The sequence below is a fragment of the Ambystoma mexicanum genome, chromosome 5q (genome assembly GCF_040938575.1).
Source record: "Ambystoma mexicanum isolate Mex_15411 chromosome 5q, UKY_AmexF1_1, whole genome shotgun sequence".
In the NCBI taxonomy this organism is placed as follows: domain Eukaryota; kingdom Metazoa; phylum Chordata; class Amphibia; order Caudata; family Ambystomatidae; genus Ambystoma; species Ambystoma mexicanum.
In genome coordinates, this window is record NC_090933.1 from 316,971,452 (window position 1) to 316,994,281 (window position 22,830).

Consider the following 22,830-nt stretch of genomic DNA (forward strand, 5'->3'; position numbering starts at 1 on the left):
TATATTTTTCTAATTTTGGCAAACCAGTCAATACGCTTCCCAGCACTAATAACCTGGCCTTGGCTACCGACCGATGACACAATAGAACAGGCCAATTTAAGGGAAAGCCATCTCAAGGCTGCAAATGCGCTTACTTCTTCCCTCTTGCTTGTTAATTCAAGAGCCTCTTTGGTCAAGCCGAGGAAATCGAGGGCAAATTGTTTTTTTAGCTCAAAACCAGATTGATTTTCCGTGAAACAGGGAATGCGTGTACGAGGAGAGAGCTCCTGCCGCACCACTATAATAATGGGACGCCCAGCTGGCAGGAAGAAACCTGTCAGCTCATTTATGGCAGGCAGAACTCTTCGAAAAGTATATTTGCACTCAAGTTCTAGAATACCAATAAAGAAAAGGAAGGTCCTTGTGTAAGGCATAGACAAACAGAGCGTTTTCCTATGGGATTGTGCCATTATAAAATGTTTCTGTGAATCAGGCCCACTGTGCTAGCCCAGTTCCAAGTATTCACTTCTATGCTAAATAAAATATCAGACGGAGGTCTTGTAAACAACATTGTTTGTAAATGATCGAACAAAGCCAATATCTTACTCCGGGGGAAGCGGGGAGGGTTGTCGTTGACATCCGTCAGGGTCACGGTGACAGACGTCGTCCCTGACAGGCCGCCCATTTGTCCCACCATATCCTTGGCGTGAATAACAAGCAGGTACTGGTCTTTGGCCTCACGGTCCATGTTTGACAAAGCTGTCCGAATGATGCCTGAAAAGAAAGCAACACCTCATTTAGTTGGATGAGCAGTTTTCGTCTCACAGATCACAACACGGATGAATTTCGACATGTACGATTTGAGGCCTTAATATTTGGCATGCCATATAAACGTGTGGATACAGATTTCCTTTCAAACATGTGGAGACAGACTCTGGTGCTATTTCCAGTATCCTCCCTTTTGCAAAACTGGAAATAGTACATAGACTTTAGGGGCAGCATCACTAAAAATGAGCTCAACACACATGCATGTTGTGCATGCACAATATCCATTTGATCATATACATTTGCATTAATGCCAGTACTCATGTATCTGCACTGCATTTGACCTAACATTAGTACAATTGCCCATGTGCTAAGGGCCAGATTCATGGATTTTTTTGCACGGTTCAAAGTGACTTTGCACTGCTGAAAAGTGACTTTGCACTGCCAACACAAACGCTGATTCTTTCAAATGTGCAAAGTGAATTTTTGCAGTGCAAAGTCCTTGCAAAGTCATGTGGTACTACACAAATGACTTTGCACTGAAAAAATACAGTTTGCACTGTTCCATGAAGCAGGTTTTGTGTTGGCAGTGCAAAGTCACTTTTCATCAGTGCAAAGTCACTTTCAACCGTACAAAAACTTCCATGAATCGGGCCCCAAATACATATGCACTTGGCCACATTTTTGGTAATCTGACATCAAGTCTCTGTTTTCTCTCAGAGAGGCTGATTTGCAAAGCATTGACAATGGGTTTGCACCATTGATATGATAGGTTATTTATAATGCACTTAAAGGGATGGTCTAGTAAAAAATGTTATTTAAAAAATAGATAGGCCACATAAAAAAAAAAATACTAGCATTCTCCGTTTTAAAACTTCCTATGTAAAATTTTGAGCTATTCAAGCTCAAAATTCGCAAAAGCAAGCACAGGGGCGCAGCCATTTTGTGAAATGGAGGCCCTCCTGTGCTGGCTTTTGCTTTTGCGGCACTCATGAAGGAAAAGCCAGCCAGCTGTAGTAAACAAAGGCTACCGCTGGGTGGCTTTCCCTTCATTAGTGCTGTAGGCGGAGGACGGGGACCGGAGACCAGAGCAGGAAAGCTGCAGCTGAATCTCGGTAAGTGCTATTTATTTATTTTACAAAAAATAAGCACTACTGTGTTTTTTTTCTAAGTTTTCCGGGCTGGAGGAGCCCAGAAAACTTAGAAATAAAACCGCAGCTTTAAAAACGTTGTATTTATGTTTGCGGTCGCTTTTGAAGCGACCGCAAACATAAATACAACGTTATTGTGTTGGAAAATGCTGCGGTTTTTCTTTCCAAGTTTCTCAGGCTCCTCTCGGAGGAGCCTGAGAAACTTGGAAAGAAAAACCGCAGCGTTTTCCAACACAACCGCGTGTGTTTCTGCCTGCTGTGGCTATCACTTTGGGTCTCCGGTGCTCCAGCACCGGAGACCCAAAGGGAAAGCCACAGCAGGCAGAAACACACGCGGTTATGTTTACATGCCGCGTAGTGTTTCTACCTGCAGCTGATTTCCCATTTGGGGCTCTCGGGCTCCCCGTGGGGAGCCCAAGAGACCCAAATGGGAAATGCTAAATGCTGCATTGTCTGCCTAAATCTGCTTTCCCATTTGGGGCTCTCGGGCTCCCCACGGGGAGCCCGAGAGCCCCAAATGGAAAAGCAGATTCAGGCAGAAACAACGCGGTTGTTTTCCGCAATGCCGCGTTGTTTCTGCCTGAATCTGCTTTTCCATTTGGGGCTCTCGGGCTCCCTGTGGGGAGCCCGAGAGCCCCAAATGGTAAAGCAGATTCAGGGAGGAGCCTGAGAAACTTGGAAAGAAAAACCGCAGCGTTTTCCAACAAAATAACGTTGTATTTATGTTTGCGGTCGCTTCAAAAGCGACCGCAAACATAAATACGTTTTTAAAGCTGCGGTTTTATTTCTAAGTTTTCCGGGCTCCTCCAGCCTGGAAAACTTAGAAAAAAAAACGCAGCTAGTGCTTATTTTTTGTAAAAAAAATAAATAGCACTTACCGAGATTCAGCTGCAGCTTTCCTGCTCTGGTCTCCGGTAACCGTCCTCCGCCTACAGCACTAATGAAGGGAAAGCCACCCAGCGGTAGCCTTTGTTTACTACAGCTGGCTGGCTTTTCCTTCATTAGTGCCGCAAAAGCAAAAGCCAGCACAGGAGGGCCTCCATTTCACAAAATGGCTGCGCCCCTGTGCTTGCTTTTGCGAATTTTGAGCTTGAATAGCTCAAAATTTTACATAGGAAGTTTTAAAACGGAGAATGCTAGTATTTTTTTTTTATGTGGCCTATCTATTTTTTAAATAAACATTTTTACTAGACCATCCCTTTAATACCCAGAGGTTTCTAAGCGCAGACCCGGGGATCAAACCTATGTTGCTCCATTTCGTCTTGCTTCCAAGGCGAGCACATTGCCCCTGAGCTATCTTCCCGCGACACCATTGTAAAACACTTTTGTAAATCAGGCCCTCAGAGTCTTGAAGGGCCGTATAACAGAACAGTTGCATGGGTGCAAGAGTGCATTTAAAGAACACGGGCCATACTGCAGAAATGTAGCACCAATCCAAGTGCAATTACGATTAGGGCAAACATCACCCTAGTTAAAAAAAAAAAAATTACAAAATAAAAACATATGTTTTCAATGCTGTGTTGTTCTAAGCCAAAGTACAAGGACCAGGGCAAGCAATGCTCTGATGCAACATTGCACTGAAAGAATACATTTAATGCAACGTTTGCACTACCTGTCATCGGTCCTTCAATGGGAATATCTCATTGAACAAATGCTTTTGTAACTCAGTTCCATATTCATTCAATGCAATTTTGCAGTCGGTTATGATTGCACTTGTGCACAAATGCATTGAAAGAATGGGTTGCTTGCAAGAGGTGAAGTTTGGCCCTCGACCTAATTGCACACGCACTGCTACAACTTTTCTGTAACTCCGCACCACATGATTTTCCCTAGGGTAATTGAGTTATTTCTTTTCTACCGCTAATGTCATACAATCGCATTTGCACCAGCACAAAGTTTCTTTGAAAAAAAACATAGCTCTTCATGTTCAATCACCTCTTATGAAGCTCCAGAGTTTAGACAGCAAAGACACAGTATTCAATTAATCAACAAGTTTGTGATCCATTACTCCTTCACAGCAGGCAGGTTTATTCATTGTGCTGCCAGTACAAGGGTGAGTTACATTTTCTTTCTGGTGTTTTAGGCTAAGCAATGTTTTGCGGAATCTTCTAACACCCTCTCAGGCCACCAAACCCTGGGAAAAGCCCCACTTTAGCTTTATGTGCCAAACTCATGTCCTCTCTGCTGGTGGCTCCTGGGGCAGATGATCTGTATTGCTTTCCCTTGGAAATGGATCTGCAACAGTATAACTAGGGCACTGCCAAGGCAACCCCGGCTGAACGGTGTCCGTCCACTTTTTTCAGAGGGCAGACACCATCCCCCACTGTGTTTTCAAGGAATTTAAAAAAATGATTTGCTGTACCCATTCAAATGTAACAGGGCTACGGCCGGGTTCTCACAGTAGTGGACCAAACACTTAGCTACATGATCACAGGAATCTCCTGTGATGAAACTGTAAAATGTCTCATACTGGCTTTCTGCTATTCAGGACATGCTTTGCTACAGGCTTTATACTTAGTCAGCAATTGTGATGAATTGGATTCTGCCTTGCAGAATTGCAGGGATGAGCAGAGGCTAAAATGCCAACTCAGTACTGACACTGAAACAAGCCAAGAGCCAACACAATCATTAAGGTAAAACAGGGACAATTAAGCGATATACCTCCTTTGCCCTTTGTGGTAACGTGGGCCAAGGGAAGGGTATGCTCTTAGGAGGGATGTGAATGTAATTCAGTAGTGACACAAACAGAAAAAAACAGAAACGTCTATAATAAAGGGAATGTCCAATCAAGGTTCTATAAAAATAGATATACTTTAATAAAACACACCATCTGTAAAATAACTAAATAAAAAAAACACTACACAAAACCCACTCCTGATGAAAGAACAGAGGATAGACAAAATAGCACAATGTAGCACTCTGTAATGAATCAGAGGTGTAAGGTAAAATGTTCTTAAAAAGGATATGGTTGATTAAAAAAAGGTGCAAAAGTGACATTACCAGTCTCGAGGGCCCAAATGAACCACAGGGGGAGTTATTGGGCAATAATACATTGTTTAGGTTATTAGGCTGTACAACTGAATCGAACGTCAGCTTCAAGCAGTATTGCGAGCGGATCAAGCTCAGTTAAGGCCCATTGGATTGTCTGGGCCCAAGCAGCAAGCAGGCATCTTGAAGGTTCAAATGCGGTAGTTCTGTGTGATTCAGAAGCCCCTTTTGGTGATGCAAGTCAGGGTGCTAACCAGGATCCCTTCAAAGTTGGGCCGAGTTGAGTCAGGTTGTAACCACTCAGAAGGGTCAATGATTGACGGTCCAGCTGTTCCAGTAGATGGGCAGCAGTTGTCAAAATGGTGATCCTGTAGTTCTGCGAACCGCATTTCGAGGGGTGAGTTGGGTCGAGTCATGGTGTAACCCTTGGTCTCAGTCAGCAAGTGACTCTCCATTGGTTCCAAGGTAGGACGCGGCAGCGAGCTGTTTGATTTGAACCCAACAGGTGGCACTCTGTGAAGGCATGGTGGAGCATGGAACAGCCTCTGTGCACAATGAAATGTTTGAATGTTGGTAGGAGTGGAAGAGAGTAGCACTGGCAGTATCTCTTGGCGTCAATGGTGTCAAATTCACTTGGTTGTCCACCCAACCAATTTTGATGCAGCGGAGAGGGAGACTCAGCAGATCAGGTCCTCCAGGTTCTGTGAGCCCCAATTCAGGGGCCCAAGGCCAGGGTGAGTCCTTTCATTGTCTGCTCTCCCAGTCAGGAGAGATTCTGGTACAGAATGGCAGGTCATGGGCCACAGCAAAATATCACCCCCAGTGTGCCATGGGAGTGGATAGGGGTCAAGCTCTCCTTTGCCCTGGACTGCTCCTTCTTTGCCTCAGCAGTGGGGGGCTTTGGAAAGTGCAACTCTCCGAAAGAGATCAAGTGAATCATTTTCAGATGTTACAGAGTGAATCTAAGAAGTGGTGTGAGTCCCCTTATTTTAAGCCTAAAAGTCCACAGGTGATTGGACTAAAGCTGATGTCCTTCTGACATCACACACAAAGTGCTTTTCTCTAGAGGAAGTAGAGGGGAAAGGAAGAAGAGAGAGAGGCAGAGAGAAACACAATGCTGGCAATCTTCATCCACCTTACAAAACCATACTGACTACTCTAACCCTGCCCCCTTCCTTTCTCACTAGGATCAAAGGATTTTAGAAATGCAGCACTGTGGTGTGATGCTACTCACTTTGAATTGTTGTGTTGCTTTGATGCTAGGGCCCAGGGAAGCTGACTGGTGGGTGGCTGTTTTGGCAGTGGTGCTATCTACCCTCAAAAAGAGATCAAAGAAGAGGCATGGTCATTGAGGTTCCTGTCTTGCCATTTATCAGGCTCAGCTCGTCTCGACAGAATACACAACTTCCACAGCTGGGCTGACACACAGGAGCTGACACCTGTGTAACATCAAATTGGATGTGGATGCAATGATCATAAGTAGTGCCATGCATCATGCCTTCACTCAGGTATATCTTTATTTTTAGAGTTTACCGTGCCACCATCATGGGTTATTTATGATCATCATAGTTGTGTTATGGGGGCGGGGTCTTATATGCAACCCCTGCCCTGCAGAGACTTTGCTGTCACTGCAGCTGTCAAAGGGGCACCTGTGACCTCTTATCCTGCTCTGTGCCACAGGTACACAGGCTACTGATGCAGCAGGGCACAGGTACGCACTATGCTTTTCATATGGGGCATATGAAAGGGGAATCTGATCACCCACCTTTCCTTTCAGAGATGGAATTACCTGCATACCTGTATTCATTTAATATAAATAAAAAACAAGACAGGGCTTCTACACCCTTGCCAAATGACAATCCATCCCAGCAATGCTATAGGAACATATTTTCTCTTGGAAAATGCTTAGTTGTCCTGTGCACTTTCTTTAATGGGTAACGACAAATCAAATGAAATGTGCGTATTTCAATTTAGGATAAGTTCACTTGCAATGGTATCCATTGATGACACTTCCCATTGCGAGAAATCCCCCTTTTTTTAGCACTTGAAATCTGAATATAGCACATTCTGTTGCATTATGTTATTTGTCTTGTATACTGCTCACATCACCACTGTGGTGCTGTTAAAGCACTTAGTACGTGAATTACAAACGTGTTTCAATGGTGTCTTCCAATTGAAAAACACTTTTCTTAATCAGTCCCTTAGATGTATCCATGTAGAGGCGATTTGTGACCGTGCCCATGTGACAGCCAAACCCTGATCTGTGGGGTGAAGAGGAAAGGGGGTCAGGAAGGGAGGGAGACAAACACATTTACAACAAATATGTGTATTATTTGTGGTGAATCCAGTTGAATATTCCATAGCAAGCAGGGGTCACATCCTAGAAAAAAAGTGTGGGAACTCATTAACAGACCACTTGAACGTGGAGTCACCAGAAATTAGCATATCAAGGTAGCCACTGAAAAAAGTGGGGGACTCCGTCCACCCATGTGTACCCCTAATTTGAGCCATGGTAGCAATCATTGGTTGTTGCACTTTGAAGAAAACTATTTCTAATGAACACGTTTTACTTTGTCATTATATGCTCCGCGCAGGCACATCACAGTGTGTGGCGTGCGCAGATGAACACAAAGCCTATGGGTAAATCACACTTGGTGCAATGCAATGGCTGCCACTTTCATTACCGTGCCACATTCTTGCAGTGTGTGACATGCAGAATAAAGCAGAGTAAAGAAAAGCCAGCAGCGAGCCCATCCAGGGTTCTCTGATAATCATGAAATAAATAAATACCCTGTTAAAGCCTTGATGAGTTTATGAATATTTCATGCCCCGCGTGCGGTGCAGCTGCTAACTCTGATTTCCAGAGGCAGGCGTTTGCTTCCCCCGCGCGCCGTGACACCGTCGCCAGAAACAAACAGAATGGACGCAGGAGGGACGACCCAGTGTCCACGCAGCTTCCCTTTGTGTCCGACAGGCAGAACGTTCCCCCACTGTCCCGCCACCAAGCGTGTCCCTCTGCGGCGGAAACCCACTCATTATTCGTCCTCGTTCCGAGATATTTAGAATGCAGGACACAGTGCCAGTTTTCGATTGGATTTTTCGCATCTTGCTGCGCAGCCATCAACTGTGATTCAAAAGTATTCATAACAAAGGAGACGAGATGTGTTTAAATACGACGGGCCGCTGCATTATGCATGAAATTAGGTACACTTAGTTATGAGCTGTCATGAAGTTATGGGACCGCGTCGCACTGACAGGAAGCGTGTTCGGTGCAGGGAACCTGCCGCACACGGTTCTATAATTCTGCTAATCTACTCTACATAAACCGGCTTTCTTTCTAAGATTAACACTTACCAACGCGCACCCTAATTGGTCATGGGTGTCGGTCAGGAAGGCACTTAATACATTGTACTCACGTTACGACACTACAAAGACGGAAGCCATGTTACACAGGTGCCCAGGGCCAACTAGATATCACTGAGGCATTGACAAGGAAAGGGACTTACACATTCCGAGCCGCATCCCTGTTTCATGGGAAATAAGCATTGGGAAAGGGGATAGTTTAGGGCTGTGTGTATGGGCAGCATAGATAAATGTGCCAGACAACCACTGTTTGCCATTTATTATGATCGTGTCTTTACATATTGTAGTGTGGTGCTATGTTTCGCTTTGCATATCAACACACATCATTGTTCTGGTATTGTACAGCTGTGGTGGGATGGAAAATCATGCTGTCACAATTCAAACATCTTCATACCCTGCATGCCACAGCAGCAATGTGTTGTTTCGTTGAATCTGATGCAGTGAGTAAGAACAGCATATATGCTCATTTTGAGTGTCCAGCAATAAGTAGGTGTGTCAATGCAATGGCATAGATAGAATGTGTGTGAGTAGGAAGTGAGGTGGTGGTGCAGGGGAGGGATGTTGGTACCCAACGAACAGGTAGATGCATTTGTCAATCGTTCCCAGTATGTTTGGAATGTGGTCGTTTGCCCACTTGATCTCCACAGCCCTCAATCACGTGACGTTAGGTATCTATTGATGGTTGTGCCACCAATTAGTCAAAACTGGAAAAGCACCTGGAGAAACCAGTCTCCCTCATTGGGATTTGTGAACGAGAGGCATCCTTTTTCCACTACATTATCTGGTGTAATGTCATCACGCCCATGTTCAGCCAAGAGGAAGATCAGAAGAACAAAACACATGTTGATATGTGTAATGAAAATGGACATTGAAACTTCGGACATGCATGGGTATGAGAATTGCTGCCCTCAACTCAGTGGTCTTCAAACTCTGCTGTGCATACGCGGGACGGGGAGTGGGGAGGTATCTGTGCAGTACTGACTGCTGGAGGGCAAGGGACCCCAGCCTGGAATTACCAAAAAAAAAGATAATTTTAAAAAGTTTATTTATTTATTTTTTACAAAAAGGGAGGGGGGAAAAAGCTGGCACGGGATGGGACATGCATGTTTGTGTATATCCCATCTTACCATGGGCCCCGCTGCACATGCTCTGTGTGATGAGGTCAGTGGGAGTGGCTGACCCAGGAAATAGACAACCTGGAAGTGCGCTCTCTATCTCTTTCCAGAGAGCACGCTTCCAAGGTGTTTGAATTCAGTCGCAGGAACGAAATGGGCTGGGATTATATGAGGTAAGAAGGGGAGCCCTGGGGTTGTTTTTGGAGTGGGGGCACAGGGGGAGCCCTTTTTTCGTGGAAAGAGTGAGGGTCTTTTGGGTTGATTTTGGAGTGGGTGGGGGAGCCCTCGGGTTGATTTTGGAGCAGGTTGGGGGGCCTGGGTTATTTTTGGAGAGGGTTGGGGGCGCTGGGTCTATTTAGGCTATGGGGTAGAGGGAGCCCAGGGACTATGCAGGGAGTGGGGTATGGAGGAGAGGGGCAGGGGGATCCCTGGGCAGGGGCAGCTCGTCCATCATGGGCAAGGGGGCATCAACCCAGCGGCCCCCTCGCCCATTATGGAGGAGCCGAGGAGCCAGCCCAGCCCTGCGTTTTCCAGCTGAGTACCATGCTTTCCCCCTGTTACCCCCCAGCACCTCGCATACGCACATAACCATGTTGATTGCATGAGTGTGTTAGGTGCTGTGGGGCCCAGAGTAAAGGGATGGTATATTTTTACTGGACATCTAAGATAGATGTCCGGTAAAAAAAATAACATGCCAGTCCCCTGGGGCCCCACAGCGCCAATTGCAAATTGATTGGCCTTTTACCCATTAAAAAAAAAAAATGTGCTCTAAAATGCAACATTTTAACCCATTATTTAAAAAACTAAATTCCTGGGGGAGAAGCACCCGCAAACCCACCTTGATTGGTTCAGGCTCCCTCGCCACGCTCAGTCGCTATGGCATATCTGGTGGAAATATATATGCTCCTATACTTTCTGTGGTGGGGCGGGGAGAGCCCAGGTAGTGAGCTAGGAGTGGGATGAGGGAGCCCAGAGACTGTGTTTGGAGCAGGTGGAGGAGCTCAGGGAATATACTGGCAGCAGGTTGTGGTGACGGTACAGGATAATTTGAAGCCACTTGAACTTACCTTCCATTTGGCATTTTTGGGGGAGCATGGCCTGCTCACATTTTGCTCAGGGAGGGGAGGGCCAGGCCCAAAAAGTGTGAAGACCACTGTTTTAACTCATTTAGATTCAAGAGAATATTGTTTATTCTCATCCTAGTACGTTGTAATCTCTCCTTCACAAATTATCACGTGGTTAGTGCATGGTTAAAGGACTCAGGCACACTTTCTCCCTTTTACATATGTTTTATGTCCTATTTGCTACTGAGAGATGATTTGTTTATTGTTGTTTATTTAAAAGGTGCCCTGGATGAAACACAGTCACTCTGTGATGGTAGAAGTGGACCCATGGTAAAACCTGACCACAGGTTTGGACAAGCATCCTTCATCAGAACTACTGCATTCTAATGTACATTTACTGAAAGATTCACATCTGAAAAACACTTTCTAATGTAACCATTGGTCTGGCTTCTAACCTCTGTCATTTAACAAACCCTACTTAGTTATGTTAAGAAATGGATTTTGTGGGATGTTTTTACCCATGCATCCAAGCCCTACAATACAACTGTGCAGTACTGGCATGGAAAACATCATGATGGCCAGAACTCCCCAGAGAGTGCACAGGGAAAACATGAAGAATAGGCTGCCACCCGTTTTTGCCTATGTTGTGAGCACAGGAGGGCACTGCCTAACCACCAGTGGGCTACACACACAGTAGCCTGAAACCATTGGGAATGGCAATGCTGATTGCCAAAAAAGCAACTCAGACCTGTGGGGAATTCATTTTCCTAATCCCAAAAATGGTTGCATTACCAGTCGGCGTTGCACAAAAGCCGGCGTTTTAAAACCACCAGACTTTTGTGTAAAACTGAACAAATGAAACAAAACCAGACCAAGGAAAGACTTGCTAAGAGGTGGATACAATGTAAAACTATATTCTGAAATGACTTGAAGGAAGTAATTATTTAATGTATATGTAAAAATTGTCAGTTTGATTTGAATGTAGAAAACTGGGAACAAAAAGTGACATTTAGCTAAAAACCTGGCTTAATGAAACTGGATTCTGCCTGACAACTACCCCCGACAGGAGTTGAAACCTGCTCAGCCATTCCCCTTGCCAAAAGGAGTTGTCACCTCTCTGATTAGATTAGGGGTGAAGCAGCTGGGGACTACAGGGAGTTGAACAAAGGCCTGTCCTGGACTCAGGCAAATGTTATATTGGGGGGCCGTAAAGTGGCTTCCTCTTAGGGGAAACTGGGAGGGGCAGTGCCTCTGCTAGCAGCTGAGCTTGGGGGAAGTGGATAAACCAGTTATTCCACCCTGTGATGTGGGAAGCCACACCCCTTTTTGACGAGGGCATAATTTTAAAAAGATAGATAACTCATAGTGCGGACTTGTCAGAATTATATAAGTAATATCATTATTTTTGTGATTTTTCTGTGAACATTTTGAGAGGCGTTAGGACCCTGTGGTGTATTCTGGGGGGTTGCTAGCGGAAAATAGGGTCTCATTCCAAATGTCTGCATGTTAAAAATCTGACACTTCATCAATTAATGTCCATACTCCTTGCGCATATGTGTGTAATTTTGGGTAAATGTCCGATATTGCAAAACCAGTTAAAAAGCGCAAAATGTTGTCATTTTTGAATGCAAGCCCCCAGGAAGATTAAAGGCGGACAAGCATGGACCATAAGGAATATATAATGTGCACATGTAATTTCAACAAATTGTATATCTGGGAAGGATGTATTTGAATCAAATATAGATTTGTGGGCAAACTGACCAGGGGAGGATCCTCTGACCCATAAACAGACTTCATCATGCTGACAATCCATTTCCTTCCCCCAATCATGGGAGAGGGGAGAATTGGGCCAATGACAAGTAGAGAGGGGCAGGCTTAGCTAGGCCCAGGCACACACCCATTTTCAAAACACATAAAAAGAGACTGCTGGGACAGGTAGAGACATTCAATTCCATTTGCTGCGGAGCATGCTGACCGACGACTTCACATCCAGAGATCCAACACTTAGACTTCCAAGCTAAACAGAGACTACAGAACTTTGAACCAAGAAGGCCCACTGCAAGCAAAAGTATTTGTCAGCAGGCCTCAAAATCATTTGCAAACTCTTCCACAGCCGGGCGAGCTGTCTGAATTCTTTTGCCAAGAACTCTTGCCAGTACCCAGAAAGCAGTGTTACATCCAGAATCCACTTGATCCGGACCGGAAAGCAGAGCAGTATCCAGAACCAGAGGCCGCTGAATCCAGAGAGGCTAGACAGCAGAGCAGAGCTGACCCAGACCGCTGTGAGCAGAACCAGTGACCCAGATCGCTGTGAAGTGCCGAGACCAGAACCGGAGTCCAGTCCAAAACCTGACCAGATCCGTGGCGAGGCCCATTCCTGCACAAAATATATTGTGAGTACCTAGCAGAACTGTGCAGAACCAATCTCTTAGTTAAAATAATCTAATCCAAACTATTTTAACCTAAGTAGAACTGCCTCCTAGAAATCGTGTCATCTGTCATTTTTAAAGCTGCACAACTGTCACCTGTCAATTCTGCAGCTGCAAGCTGTCACCTGTCATTTAAGTTTACTTTAAATCCGAAAAACTACCTTTATTTAATCGTCCGTATCTCTGGAACCGTTTGGAACGAAATTTAACTTTCATCTGAAAGCTTAGAATCTAAGCTTTCCAACAAACCTAAAACCGACTTGCTACTCCTTATACTTTTGCCGTAATCGCGATTCACGCACTCGCGAATTTTGCCGCGATTTGCGATTTGGCCTGATTTCTTTACCTGTAAAAAGATAGCAGCTTTTTGCTTTCCTGTGCTAAAAATTCTTTTGTCTCTTAATAACTCATAGAGCATTGCTAAAGTGAGCCTGAAATAATACCAACACGCATCTCCCACTCACCCTGAATCTCTAGAGGGAATTAAAATCAGTTGACACATTTTCCCATACATTGCCATCACATTTAAAAGCATTTTGGGCCTGTGTTTCAAACTCCTACCTGTTTCCTCTAAGCTTGCTGGGGGGGGGAACTGAATTTCGTATTGTCTTTGATTGCATTCCTGAGAACTGTGTGCACCTCTTTCCATCTCCTTCCATTTCTTACATTACATAGGGGAGGGGGTGAATTGCCAGAGAAAAAGTGATTATCTTATCTTTTGCTAAAATCATATCAAGTATTTCTGTACTGCATTTTATTCCTCATTGCTTTTCCCTTGAAATCATAAAAGTATTTTTGCTACTTTATCCATCCTATACTAACTCCTCATTGATTGTAAAGAAGTGTGCTAGTGCCAGATTACCCATTGTTGATCAACATCATATGTCTAAGTGTACTATCAGATATTAATTTATTATAAAGTGTGATATATATATATTGTTTACATTCTCAAATAAACCTTTTAATTTGCAAAATAAACCTACTTCTTGGCTCAGTGGGGTCAGGGGGATTCTAAGAGGGGGGTGTTATACAAGGGTGGTCATGCAGAGTACTGAACTGGACATAAAGATATATCAATAAGGGTTTCCATTCAGTATCCCAGACTAGGCATTGACTTAGCTGTAGTGTTGAATTGAATCCTCTTACAAAGTGGGGGCTCGTAGCCAGAGATTCTGGGTTAGATCTATCACTTGTGCAGATTAATACAGTGTGCTAACCAACAGGAGACATACATCCGGTCGGATCACCACGCTGTGTTACACTGTAAAGCACTCCTCAAAGGAACGCTCTAAGGAGAAAGTCTGTTTTGCAAAAAAATAAAAATACAAACTTCTGTAAGTCAGGAAGGAACTCAAATTCCAGAATGACGACACTGGTAGATATCAAAATAGCCAGTGAGCACTTCTTACATAAGCTATTTGTGAGAGGTGAGTGGACTCATCAGGACCAAACGGTCTGGTTGCAGGCAATCGCGCAACTGGTCACTGAAACAGGGTCAGATATATGGGGAGATCAGGGTCCCCTACATGTGGCCCTGAGTGAACTATATATGGCCCCTAAAGCCAAAGATGAACATAATAAGATTGCCAGGATAGCGGCATATTTGTATCTATATATAGGAGCCATGCAGGACAAATGTGCTGAAGGCCAAGATCTGGCAAATAGGTAACAGATGGCGTTAGAGAAGGCCCAATCTGATCTGGACTCTTCTGAGCAGAGGCTGCTCAGGAGCCAGGAGTCAGAAAAGGACAGCAGCCAGTACATCACTAAAATAAAGGAGGATATGGATGTGCTGCAACAGGAAAAGGCGGACCAGGATACCAGATTTCTGGCCTTGCAGAAGGAGTACCAAGAAGGTTTGGACTCCCTACTGCAGAGCCAGATAAAGCTGGAACAACAATTAGATTTCAATAGGGCATGTGCCGAGGAGGTAGTCACCCTGCAAAGCCACCTAGATAGGGAGAAGGCAGAGAGCAATAAACTGATTTTGAAAGACCTGGATACCCAGGCAGAGTTTGACCAGGAGCGCCAGAAAGCTGGTGCCTTCCAAAGGCAAAGGGACGACCTGGCGGCACAGATGCAGGCTCTTAGTCAGGAAAGGGATACCTTAGGCCAGGAAGTCTGCCACTTAAAAAGGAAAATAGAAGAAAATCACCTGGCCCTCCAGGGACTGGGTGACCTCCAAAAAGAACACCAGAACTTGTTAGAGCACACCAGGAGGGTGGAGGATGCTCTGGAAAGAAAGGAGCAGGCCAATAGGGACACAGCTCAGGAGGTAACCCCCCTGCAGCAGAGACTGGCCCAGTACTCCAGGACCAATAAGGAGGCACAGAGAGAAAATGAGGCTCTCTGTCAGCACAATGATAGGCTCCAGCAACAGGTAGCGATGCAGGAGAGACTGATAGAGTCTAGTAAGGCCTTAACTGAGGAACTGAAAGCGCAGGCTCTTGCATTGCAACAGGAAGCAGGGGCGGATAGAGATGAGGTTAGCTGGGAAAGAGAAACTCCTGAGCATAACCTCAGGAGCCCTAGTACCAGAGGCCTTCATCTCTCCCAGTCCCTGGACTCTGCCACCCCCATGTCCCCTCACGCACATGAGCCCAGGGCCACGGGGATGGCAGATTACTATCCAGCTAGAAGTATGGGGCTCATAGGCCAGTACCACCCAGGAATGGATGGGCGGGCATCCGGGTATGGGCACCCAAGCACAGTGCAATTTAGTGGGGAACCCCAGGAGAGTAGGCCCACTAAGGGCATCCTGAAAACCTCTGCCCAGTTAGGTCAGTGGGGGGGATATCCAGCAAATCCTTGTAGCAAGGAGGGATCTGAAGACTCCTCTGAGCATCACAGGACATAGGAGACCAGGTCCCCACATTCTGCCAGCCATTCCCAGGCTCGCAGAATCCGGGAAAACCTGGAAGATCAGACGGGCACCTCTGGGAGCAGCGCTTCTGAGTCGGAGGATGAATCGACCAGGGTTACCCGAACCAAAAAGGCCAATAAGGCAAAAAGGGCCTTGCTTAAGGACCCATTGAAACAAATAAAGGCAATAAGGAGTGTCATCACGCCTTATCATAAGAACGCCAAGTATTCTGTTTGGGAACACTTGGAGCTCTATGAGCAAATGATGGAGACTTTCCATTTGAAGGACAGCAGTAACTGCATCCAGTACGTCAAATGGACATTCTCCCCAGAATACTCCAGTTTCTTTGCGGGGCTGCAGGACCAAAATCATTTAAGATGGTCCACCTATAAGGCAGCCATCTTGAAACATTTTTCTGTTCACAGAATTCCTCAAGAGGCTCGCAAGGCAGCCTACAATTTGCAATGTGGGGAGGATCAGGCCCCACAAGTTTGTGTAAGAATTAAAGCGTGCTTTTGCGCAGAACACCAGAAGGGTGCGCACGGATAGCAGAGAATTTATCAATACGTTTTTCCATGCCTTACCCAAATACATAATGACCCAGCTCGTGAGAGATTTTCATGAGAAAAGATCTTTAGACTGGGTCATTGAACAGGCTACCCGGATCTATGAGGTGCAGAAGCCTATCGAAAATAAAAATAATGCGCCGAAAAATCCCAAAACCAACAGCACCCCTGCTGCTGCCAAGGTGGCAGAGGTAAAGGTTGCCCCCGTTTTAGATTTGGAGATGGGGGGGCCTAAAACCCTGTCTGCACCAAATAATTCACAGCCCAGAAGGCCCTCGGGCCAGTCACAGACAGGGAGTCGAGGAGGTTGTGCCACAAATGGGGTCCCCCACTCCCCTGACTATGTAAATCCCCGCTACAAGGGAAACCGACCAATCCTGGGTTATGTGTGGACTCCTCCAGCCCAAGGGGGGGGATCCAGCCAAGCACCTAACCCAGGGAACTTCCCTCCCAGCTTCCCACCGGAGGGCAGGAATTCCCCAAATCCTGGGCAGAACTTTTTCCCCAGGTATCCACCCAATTTCCAGCCCCAAAATTATCCATCCTTCTTTCCCCAATTCCCTGAGCCCAGACAACCTAATCCGGGAGAGGGGAGGCCAAGGGTGGAGGGGTACCAAAATCTTCCCAACCAGGGGTACTACCAGAGAAGGGATAGCTACCCTTCCCGGGATCAGCCCAGGGGAGAATATAGAGCCCGTATCAGCCTGAGCGGGCTTCACAACTTGAGCGCCAGGTCCAAAATATGGCACGAGATCTGGGTCACATACTGAGGGCTCAACAGAACCCTCAGATGAGCATGCCACTGCAGAATGCCCCAAACTCTGGACCTGGTGCTCCAGAACAATAATGGGGGCAGCACCCCGATAACCCACCGATGCCCAGGGAGGAGGCACAAGGGGAAGAGGGGTGTAAAGCCTTGGAGGAAGCTTCCTTCCCAACTTGTAAACAGCCCCTGGAAAACCAGGAACCGGAAACAAAATCTCCTGCCCCTGAAAGTCTGCCACCCAAGGAACAGAGAGGAGGTAGGAGAAACAAAGTACCCAAACAGACCCAGTTTGTGGAGGAGGTACAGATCTTCCAATTTGAGGGAGAGGGATCCTCAGAGGATCCTGGGGAAAGGATCTTCTGCTTTAGAGATGGGGGAACTCCTCCCAAGCAAAAATGGGTCCCAAGGGACGCCAATTCAGACTGGGGAGATGTGGAGACTGAGCTACCGCCATCCATCATCTCATCCCAGAACCCACAATACCGAAATCCCCTGGTTCAACCCATCCTGGTGACTGCCTCCAAAAAGGGGGGGGTGGCCCAGAACCGGAACCAGGGGAACCCACAATGGCTCTGATCTCCAGTTGCCAACTTTTTCTTTCAGATTCCCAAGACTCTCCACAGAATTCTGCCCAAATCTCTTCTCTCGCCATGTCCAAAACCAGAAAGTTAGCCCACCAGTTGTCCAAAAATGTGCATTATCTGTGCCCCCTTGAGGAGAAGGAGGGAAGATACTATGCCCCGGTACAAGTACAGGGGCAGGGTACAATTTTGGCACTGGTGGACACTGGATCCCAAGCTACCCTTCTGTCCAAAAGGGCCTTTGAGGAACTAAATGCAGGAAGGGGGGAGAATTATCGTATTCCTCTCACCTCTCTTCCTGGACAACTGCAGAATTTTTACGGGAAGGAAATTCCCGTTGAGGGGACTGCAGACTTGGACATTAAAATTGGGCGACACAAGGTGAAACACCTGGTCATAGTAGTGACTCCAGAGGGCACCCCTTGTTTACTAGGGAATGACCTCCTGAGAAGGTTGTCACCCCTAATAGATTGTGTAAACAAGGTCCTCTGGACCCAGACTAGCCGACCAATAAAATTAAAACAGAGTGTCAACCATGTTAGTTTAAACGGCACCTGCCACATGGTTGAACAAAAATCTGAGTAGAATTTCACTTCCAGAACAACCAGATTCCAGACGTGACAGTAAAGGCAGTAGGACAACAGACTGGTGCTGGGGGGGTCCTCTCTATTTCTGAAAATCAACCTTCCTTCCAGTTTAAGGTGGTATTCCACACTGGAAGGAAACACCCTGAAATTCTTTACTAATCCACAATCAGAAACTCCCACTCCTATAGTCCAGAAAGATGTGAAATCAGCTCAGAGCCTGGCTGATATTCAGAAAATTGGAGAGCAGTAGTTCATCCCTGTTCAGTTAAATGATGGGAAGGACTCTGTTCTCGCTCGAGTGTGTGTGAACGACGGTAAGAGCTTCATCAGCAAAGCCATGTTCCGCCAACTCACAAAAGATCCAGCCATTCCCACATTCAAACTGATAGACAAATGGGAAATGGACCTGGAAGCACCTAATTCCAAACATCTCCTGCCAAGCAGGTGTATGCTCAAAATCTCCATTGGTAACAAGAGCATAGTCCATAATTGTTGGGTCGTGCGAGACGTCACTGCCGCCTTTTACTTAGGCAGAGACATTCTCAATCGCTTTGCCATTAGTTTGGACCTAATATCCTTCAAAGCTTGGTCCCGATTAGCGGATAATCCCATGGGCTTTGATGATCCAGAAAAAGCATTTAGGTCAGCTCAATTGCTACCTTATGCAGTTGAAATTCAGATTAAAGAGGAAGTCACCATCCCAGAAAGGACCCGACAATTCTCCCTGGGAGTGAAAGTTAAAAGAGGACAAAAATTGAAAAACCCTGATGCTTATATCCATCTAAATGCTTCTCTCCAGCAGCAAGGTTTAGGGGTAAACCCAACACCATTAGTCAACATAGTTATGGTAAGGAAGATGTGACTTGTGACTTCAGGAGGGATGAGGTGATATTCCAGGTCCATGAGGGCTGCCTTTCCCACCTGAAGCCTCCAGTCCAAATCAGCACTCTGACCAGGGGCTTCTCCACCCAGTTGGAGGAGGCCGCTGAGATAGCCAAACCAGAAGTCTTTCCAGGCTTCAGGCAGATGGTGGAAGAGAGAGTCAACCTAGCTGATGCCTGTGTGACTCTGCAACAGAAGCAAAAGTTGAAACAAGTTTTCTTGGATTTCCAAGATCTCTTTGCGGTAGACTCATATGACTGTGGTCGCACCGACATCCACACCACAACAATTCCCACGGACCCTGGAATGACTCCAGTGTTTGTGAAGCAATATCGCTTGCCTCTCGCATCCATGGAGTCCCTGACTGAAATAATTAAGAACCTTGAGTCCCGGGTAATAATCCGTCCAGTCCACAGCACTTTCAATAATCCGTTGCTGGGAATATTGAAGCCAAACGGCCAGTGGAGACTCTGCGCCGACCTTAGGGAGCTCAACAAACGGGTCCATACTTCCCGATGGCCTCTGCCCTACATTGACCAAGGGCTGGCCCAGATTCAAGGGTCACAAGTATTCACTGCAATAGACCTGACCAATGGATACTGGACCGTGCCTGTCAGTAGGGAGGACCAATACAAACTGGCTTTTACCTTTGGGGGCCAGCAGTACACATGGAACCGGACTCCCTTCGGATACCTCAACTCCGGCAAATGAATTCAACATTTTCCTACATAAGGCCATGCCCGACCTGGGTGCGAGGGGTAACCTGGCTTATGTAGATGATGTCCTCATCAAAAGTTCATCTGTGGAGGAACACATAGCGGAGATCCGTTATGTTCTGACACAGTTGGGGGCCGCCGGAGCAAAACTTTCCTTTCAGAAAGCACAGTGGTGTAGAACCCGTGTTAATTTCTTGGGGCATGAGATTACTCCTCAGGGTCTCTGTCCCCAAGAAAAGAAAGTGGAAGCACTCCAGAAACTGAAAGACCCCACAACTCTGCGGGAACTAAGGAGCCTCCTTGGACTGACTAATTACAGCAGAAAGTTCATTGAAGGCTACGCAGAGATCACTAGACCCCTGATTCATCTCCTGAAGGGGGGGTCAAGTGGGAATGGGGTCCAGAACAATCCGAGGCATTAAGACAACTCAAAAGAAGCCTCTCACAAGCGCCTTGCCTAGCTTACCCTGTCAGAAACAAGGAGTTCTTCCTGGAGACGGGGTTCTCTAATACATGCTTGATGGCAGTATTATACCAAAAGCATGACAAGGTCAATAAAGTAATCTCCTATGCAAGCAAAACTTTATCCTCTGTGGAGGAAAAATTCAACGATTGTGAGAAGGCACTCCTGGCAACGGTGTGGGCATTGAAGAATTACCGCCCGTTTATCCAGGGGGAACACATCATAGTGGAGACTCCACACCAGCCTCTGCAATATCTCCAAAGTGACAGAATCTGGGCCGGAAATGTGAGTAATTCCCAAATTACTTCCTGGATTCTGTCAATGCAAGGCTTTCCTGTGGAGGTCAGATATGGCCAAAACAAGAAGAGTCCCCACGCGCAAGGTCTGGCTGACTTGCATGATTGTGCCAGAGAAAACTGTCTCGAGGACGAAAGTCTAAAAATCAAGGACAACATGGAGGCATACCTTAATTCCCCACACAAAGTCTTTGAAGAAGACAAGTGTGAGGGAATGCCCACTGTCTATGTGGATGGATGCTCTTACCATGTTGACAATGACGGGGAGAAAGAACTGGTGGCTGGCGTAGGGAATGCATGGGTGAAGGAGTTCCCAGAACCCTCTGCTGGATACAAAATTGGTCCCCGATGTAGTCAGGTGGCAGAACTGATGGCTTTGCATCAGGCCATCCTCACTGCTGTCGAGCATCAACTCCACGAACTGGTCATAATCACAGATTCGGATTATGTACGGAACAGGTTCGTGGAGCACCTGGTCAACTGGAAAACTAGAGGCATGTTATGCGCTAATAACAAACCCCTGAAACATGGGAAGTTAATCCAAAATATTGATGATCTGGTCACATCGAATGGGATGACCATCTACTGGAAAAAGATCAAGGGTCATTCCAAAGTAGAGGGACCAGACAAAACTGGAAATGACTTAGCTGATCAGCTGGCCAAAACCGGGGCCATCCAAGGGGATCTAATAGAAATAGAGTCCATGTTGGGGGAAATCCAGGTCACTGCTATCACTAGATCCCAGACAAATGCTCACAATGATCTTTCAACTGCACAATGGAGTAAGGAGACCCCTGATGCTGATTTAATTACAGCTCAGAAGGGGGATCCAATTATTGGTAAGTTTTACCAACACCTTGAGGACCCTGAGAACTTTCCCCTGACGGATACCGATTACATTGGGAAAGAGGACCTAAGAGTGTTGATGAAATGTCCAAAAATGTTCCGAATCCAAGACGGTTTGCTGGTAAGGAAATCCAAAGCTGGCCACGATCAGTGGGTGGTTCCTACCTCATTCCGAAGCCTGATGTTAAGTCACGCCCATGATGCGGCCACCGCCGGTCATAGGGGGTTTCACACAACACTGGAAATCTTAAGAGAGGTTGCATACTGGCCACACATGGGGCAGGACCTCGACCCATACTTGAAGGGGTGTCTTGTGTGTGCACAATTTCAGCCATCATCCTCACACACCGTGCGCCTCTCCAAAAGAGGGGGATGACAATGCCATGGTCAGATTTGCAAATCGACTTTGTAGGCCCTGTGATTCGCTTGTCTAGAGGAAACAAGTACATGTTGACCGTTACATGCTTGTTTACCAAGTGGGTGAAATGTCTCCCAGCCCCAAACTGCAAGGCAGAAACAGCAGCTGCCCTGATGATTAACCACATCTTTTCCCGTTTTGGTCTACCTCAAAGGATTGAGTCAGACAGAGGTAGCCACTTCACCAGTGAAGTAATGACAAAGATGTGGGAGATACTGGGGGTTAAAAGGAAGTTACACATTGCTTACAGGCCAGCTTCTTCTGGAGCAGTAGAGAGATATAACCGAACCATTGTGAGCATATTAAAAAGGTTTGTGGCAGATTCTGGGCCAAGTTGGGATATCCGATTACCTCTGGTCCTAATGGCCATCAGCTCTACCCCTTCATCTGCAACTAAAATGTCACCATTTGAGTTGATGACCGGACGCAAGATGGTGCTTCCCCAGCAATTGCTCTACAGAACCCAAGAGCAAACGTTGATAAATGCCTCCACAACTCATGAGTATGTGGAGAATTTAAGGAAACACCTTCAGCATGCTTTTGCCTATGCTCAGCGGAATCTAGAAAGATCAGCTGAGAGCATGAAGACCCACTACGACCTGAAGACTACCCGGATGGAATATAAGGTGGGTGATCGGGTCTATCTATACAATTTCCAAAGGAACCAGGCCAAACAGCGAAAATTCTTGCCTACATGGAAGGAACCGTTTGAAATTATAGACAAAATCTCCCCTGTGGCCTACAAGATCTGCATCCCCAAAGGCGGTTTGGCAGAAGGGGAAGACAAGTGGGTACATATAAATCAGCTAAAGTGTTGCCATCCCAGGCACACTCTGCAACAACTGGAGGAATCCACTGGAATCCCAGAGGGGGCCGCTCCAGAGTAATTCAGTTCCAACCCTAAAATATTCCACATATAGCATATAAAATTCTGTGATCCTTGTATATATATATATATGTTCTTGTCTCCTAAGTTAAAAAAAAATGTATAT

At 46.2% G+C, this 22,830-nt stretch overlaps 1 protein-coding gene across 5 annotated transcripts in view; it reads right to left on the reverse strand.

Annotated features, from left to right (window-relative positions):
* The window catches only part of CDH7 (cadherin 7), a 457,123-nt gene that overhangs the window by 215,569 nt on the left and 218,724 nt on the right, over window positions 1-22,830 (reverse strand). For all 5 annotated transcript variants that reach the window (XM_069620793.1, XM_069620792.1, XM_069620794.1 and 2 more), the window contains one exon: window positions 586-753. In XM_069620793.1, the coding sequence (XP_069476894.1) occupies window positions 586-753 (168 nt within the window). The remainder of the gene's footprint in view (window positions 1-585; window positions 754-22,830) is intronic.